The 6,000-nt window shown below is 36.7% G+C and overlaps 1 protein-coding gene across 1 annotated transcript in view; it reads left to right on the top strand.

Annotated features, from left to right (window-relative positions):
- The first annotated feature begins 374 nt into the window (after positions 1–374).
- The window catches only part of PIG-O (phosphatidylinositol glycan anchor biosynthesis class O), a 42,970-nt gene continuing 37,344 nt past the window's right edge, over positions 375–6,000 (top strand). Inside the window, exons 1-2 of the mRNA XM_053796931.2 lie at positions 375–475; positions 4,431–4,930. Coding sequence (XP_053652906.2) covers positions 4,443–4,930 — 488 coding nt within the window. The 5' untranslated portion in view covers positions 375–475; positions 4,431–4,442. The remainder of the gene's footprint in view (positions 476–4,430; positions 4,931–6,000) is intronic.

Raw genomic sequence — 6,000 nt, 5'->3', positions numbered from 1 at the left:
TAGTTCTTAGTACAAGGCCCATTGAATTTTATTTATTATTTTATCATCTGTGTTAAGGAATCAGAGCCTTAAAATGGGTTTATCGCTTAGTTTTGATTATATTAATGACAATAAAGGGTCTTTAATACAAGGTTAAACATGGTCTGTATGTCAGTCATTAAGCATTTTACCCAGGGATGTAAAATATTCGTTTGTAAATTTTTTTACCTTCTTTTAATTTAAATAATTCTAAGTAGTCAATGTTATCGCTAAATATTGTAGCGAAAAATTCTGTTGTGACTTGAAACGTACTATTTTTAGAGATATGTTATGATGATGAAACAATTGGAGAGAGAGTGACCGGTTTGGTGTTGGGTTGAGGGGCTCGGGGCCGGGGCCGGGGCCGTCACAGTCCTTACACCCAACAACAACAACAAGACATCGCCGGGGCAGTGGATCATGGTGCTCCTCCCACCTGGCAATTGTTTTGTTACTGGTAATTTGTCACCCTTTGTCTCTTTTATTTTCTGGTTATGAGCACTGAAGCTTCAGACTAAGTGAATGCTGTTCAGCGGATGTGGGAAGTACAGGTTGCTGAAAAAATACGTGATTTCAGGGTTGATTTTTTTTTTTAACCGTATGTACACCCATTTTAGCTTCGTCTCCTCCCTCTTGGGAGTACGTTTCAGCATCTTCCTCATGTGTACACGTTAAAGGACCCCTCTCCGAGTAGATGTTTCAGCTCCCCTCCCCTAGTAGACGTTTCAACACCCCCGTCCCCCAGCTATACATGTCAGCGCTCCTTCTCTGGGTACAAGTTTCAGCACCCTTGGTTACACTTTCAGTTCCCCTTCCCTGGGTACACGTTTTAACACCCCTTCCCTGGGTACAAGTTTCAGCACCCCTTCCCTGGGTACACATTTCAGCACCCCTTCCCTGGGTACACATTTCAGCACCCCTTCCCTGGGTACACATTTCAGCACTCCTTCCCTGGATACACATTTCAGCACCCCCTTCCTGGTTATACATTTCAGCACCTCTTGCCTGGGTACACGTTTCAGCACTCCTTCCCTGGGTACACGTTTCAGCACTCCTTCCCTGGGTACATGTTTCAGCACCCCTTCCCTGGGTACACGTTTCAGCACCCCTTCCCTGGGTACACATTTCAGCACCCCTTTCCAGGGTACACATTTCAGCACCCCTTCCTGGTTATACATTTCAGCACCTCTTGCCTGTGTACACGTTTCAGCACCCCTTCCCTGGGTACATGTTTCAGCACCTCTTCGCTGGGTACACATTTCAGCACCCCTTTCCAGGGTACACATTTCAGCCCCCCTTCCTGGTTATACATTTCAGCACCTCTTGCCTGTGTACACGTTTCAGCACCCCTTCCCTGGGTACATGTTTCTACACCTCTTTGGGTATGTGTTTTACCACCCTTCTTAGGTAGACTTTTCAGCACTCCTATTTGGGTACACAATTCATCACCATCTCCCTGGGTATATGTTTAAACACCCCTCACCTTTGGGTACATATTTTAGTACCCCTCTTGGGGACATGCTTCAGCACCCTTTCTAGGTACACATTTCAGTATTCTTGGGTTTACTGCTTCCCCATATATGTACTGTAGTAATAATAATAATAATAAAGTGTGAGTAGACATTTCTCTACTGAACTGTACTGTGTAGGACTGAATGGGCCTGCAGATTGCCTCATTTTGGAAGATTGTTGGTGGCTGTCCCAAATAATTTTTCTGCTTCATATAAATCTACCATCACAAGTTGATCCAATATAGCTGCCACCTCTTTTCCACACACTTACCCTCACATTAACCAGAGACAGTCCTCTTGCAGGGTTATGTTGCCATTGTAAACTGACTCTTTGTGATGTGGATATTTTTTTTGTGGCTCAAGCAGTGTGGTTTTCTGATAAAGATGCTATCACATGAGTGGCGTCAGTTTCTGGAGGACAGATTGTTGTTGAATTAAATTGTTCCTTCTGTATACTTTGATGCTAAGCAAATTTAATTGTTACTAAGGAATTATTTTACAGTACAGAATTCCATAGCTGTATTTTCCTCTGGGAGAGAAATATGTTGCATCAATTTTATTTTGGCTGGCAAATTATAACTTTGTTTAAAAGTGATGATCGTTTTATTGAAATACAGTGGACCCCTGCTTTACGATCACCTCCCAATACGACCAATTATGTAAGTGTATTTATGTAAGTGCGTTCGTACGTGTATGTTTGGGGGTCTGAAATGGACTAATCTAATTCACAATATTCCTTATGGGAACAAATTCGTTCAGTACTGGCACCTGAGCATACTTCTGGAATGAAATAATATCGTAAACCGGGGGTCCACTGTACTGTGAATTTAGGTTTATTTTAATAAATAATTTGTATGCATTTATTTTTTATCCATGACCCAGGTAATGCATTTCTCATGATTATTCAAAGTAGTATTTTGATGAATACTGTAATTGATCATATCCAAATAAGAAAAAATGGTTAATCATTACTCCAATTGATAGAATGCTACATAAACAAGTGCCTACTGTTCTTATATCTGAACGTGTTAATGTGGTAGAACATGCAGTGTTATAACACATTAACATGTGTATTTATACAGTATTATAAGATGGTTTTCCTTGTGTCACACCAACCCAGCTCTTTAGTTATTGAACAGTACTGCTCAGTATTGCTGTACATATTAAATATTATCACCTTTACTTTGAGTATTGTATAAACTCAAGATTTAATTTTCTATATTATCAAAAAACATCTTGAGCATCTTGTGCTGTTCTTTGATTCTCAAGAATAAAGTGTAATTTCAATCAAGTAGTTTAGTTTTAGTTAATATCTCTATTATGCACCCTATACCCATCTTGTGGGTAGTAATCAAAAGATTACAGAGGAATATAATGGGTCCAGGGACTGAGCCACAGAGTTTTGATAAGTGAACAAGCTACAGTGGTAATGAACTATTTACATGTTTATATCTGGTCACATAGTGAGTTATTTATGTGGGCTTGAATTGAGGTGTCCAGTAACTCGATTACTAGCACACTCAGCTCACACATTGAAGTCTGTGGTTCTGTCCTCGGTACAGGTGGAGACATTAGAACGTGTTTCCTCAAGATACCTGTCCCTGTACATTTATCAGTAAAATAGTTACCTGAGTGTTACTCGACTGGTGTGAGTCACATCCTAAAGACAAAACTGACCTAATTTGTCTGAAATACTCTGCATAACAAGGTGCTTTCTATATATGTAGTAGTATGTCATTGATATCACCTAGGTCTGTATATGTTGTACATGTACTTGTAGAAATAAAAATTATTATTATTATTACAGCCTTTCCTCACCTAACGACGGAGTTCCGTTCCTAAGACCACGTCGTTAAACGGATTCGTCGCTAAGTGAACAGGAGCATGTTATAATGGTAGTGAGTTTGTGTCAGCCATCTTTGATATTGTTTTAATGTTACCTTTGCGCCATTTATAACATTTCTGATATATTTTTAAATACATGTATTTATACAGTAGTGTACTGTATATTGAAATAAACAGAATAGAGGACATCAGCTGTAATATGCATTAGTATTTAGGTCAGAGAGCCCATCGTAAGTCCGAGACGTCGGTCAGTGAGTACGTTTCTAAGTGAAGAAAGGCTGTATTAAAAAATTAGGTGTCACATACACAAAAAAAAAAAAGTGGTCATGCTTTATTTGCAGTGAGCAAAGTCAGGGTATTTTTTTCAGAATGGTTTGTGATATACCACTGTGGATAAGATACATTTGACATTTCTTGAAGATTTCTGAGTGAGTTGTCTCTGAATTCATTAATTTTAACACATTCTGGTACATAATGCAGCAGCAGCTGCTGTTTCCCAACCAGTTTTAAGAGTCTGAATACTTCATTCCTCATCTGAGCCACCCACCCATACATATGCACCTCTTTAATAAAATTTCATGTAATATTGGCTTTAACAATAAATAGTACAATGAATAGTAATTAGAAAATCTGATAAATGTAATACTACATACTATATGTAAAATGAATAAATTTACAAGGTGAAAATATAAGATAAAAATTAATGTTCCCTTTTTCTTGGTGCTTCTTCCTTCACCTCATTCACTTATCCCCCCTTGTTGTTTAATAAATAAACTCACCTCCACCTTCCTAATTGTCCATCACTTGGTTTTAAGTCATAGTTTAAGAGAAATTTATTTCTATATGAATGACTGATGTCATTAGACATACTCCATTTTCTGGATATTGCCTTGTTTTTTTGGTTTCTATATCATTATTATGAACTTTTTATGTTTTCAATTGCTTATAAGGTGTATAATGTTTATCTTTGCTTCTTTGCTTTTACATGTATATCATTCATGTTTTAGAGGCTCTTATTATTATTTATTTTAACTAATGAAGATTTCTTCTTTGCAGATCTACTGAGTAATGAACATGGCATGCTTTGGAAGTTCACAAGTTTTCATCTTAATTTTGTGTTTAAGTGAGCTTTTTATAGTTGGCTTACTGATTTTTAGCCATGGTTTTCTCCTTACTAGACAAGTTATTCTTTCAAACTCTCACTGTGAAGATTTTAAAGAAGTCGTTATTGAAACTAGGAATAAGGAAATAACAAGGAGTGTAAAGGGTGTAAAAGGAGAATGTTGGATGCCTTCTACATTTAGAAGAGCCATTATATTGCTAATTGATGCATTAAGGTATGATTTTGCTGCTTACAATCATTCTTTGAAGGATAATGATGCCTTACCTTATCAAAATAAAATGCCAGTGTTCAAGGATCTTCTTGAGGCTAATCCAAAACAGGCTCATCTTGCCCCATTCATTGCTGATGCTCCAACAACAACACTTCAGCGTCTCAAGGGTCTTACTACAGGGAGCCTGCCTACTTTTATTGATGCCAGCCACAATTTTGCAAGGTATAGTAATAATTCCTTCAATGTGTTCTTAATTACTACATGGCCTCTTATTTTCTGGCATTACTTACATCTTGTATTGCTTCTTATTATTGAAAAAATTAGCACCTTAATCTTAGCATTTTACCTATTTTCAGGGGCATATATTCTGTATGTGCTAGGTGAGCTCCATACACCCACCAAAGCTCACTCAAGAATATAATCATGGATCATAATGGGAAACTAATTTTTCTGTCCCCTGTTATGAAATATTGTGATAGTTCTAAGATAGCACTGCACACCCCACAGCTAGTTGTATCATGAACAGCACACTCCCTCTGACAATGCCTCGCCATATGCCATTGCTATTCATAATAATTGATCAAAAATGATTGTTACTATGTGGTATATCCTTGTACAGTATTCAACATTCTGCAGTGCATAGCTTGTCATTGAACAAGTTTTACATAAGTTTTATTTGGTGGATTGGTATTTTTGAATTGCTATTTTAGAATTGCTATTTTAGAATTGCTATTTTTTACTTTACTATCAGTTGATATGTTTTATAATCCCTGAATACTTTTGATAAAATTCCTGTTAGCTTACTATAAGTTTTGCTGGAAATACTGAGCATAATATAGGTAGTGTTAAACTGTTACTACTAATACCATTACTTCACGCTTATGAATCACACGTATGATTGTAATTTAATTTTTCAAGACCAAAATTTGATTTGATTTGTGAATACAGCATACTACATAATAATTTGCACATTGCAGTGATCTGAAATATTTTAAGAGATTTTTTTTCAATGCGGCGGCCGTCTCCCACCAAGGCAGGGTGACTCAAATACGAAAGAAACACTTTTACCATCATTCAGCACTCTTATCGTCATTCACACAATATCACAGTTTTTGAGATGTAGAATTAAATAATATAAGAAAGGCAAAATACTGCATTGAATGGTAATGAATAGACATATATTGAGATCACTGAAAAAAGTAATAAATAATAAATAAAATTAATTATGTACTTATAAAGACTGAGAATTTTTTAAAGAAATGGCTTTGTTAATCGCTGATCTATTAACAATT

The sequence above is a fragment of the Cherax quadricarinatus genome, chromosome 79 (genome assembly GCF_038502225.1).
Source record: "Cherax quadricarinatus isolate ZL_2023a chromosome 79, ASM3850222v1, whole genome shotgun sequence".
NCBI classification, from domain to species: domain Eukaryota; kingdom Metazoa; phylum Arthropoda; class Malacostraca; order Decapoda; family Parastacidae; genus Cherax; species Cherax quadricarinatus.
The sequence above is the reverse complement of the archived record's forward strand: the minus strand, read 5'-3'. Positions and strand labels throughout refer to the sequence as shown.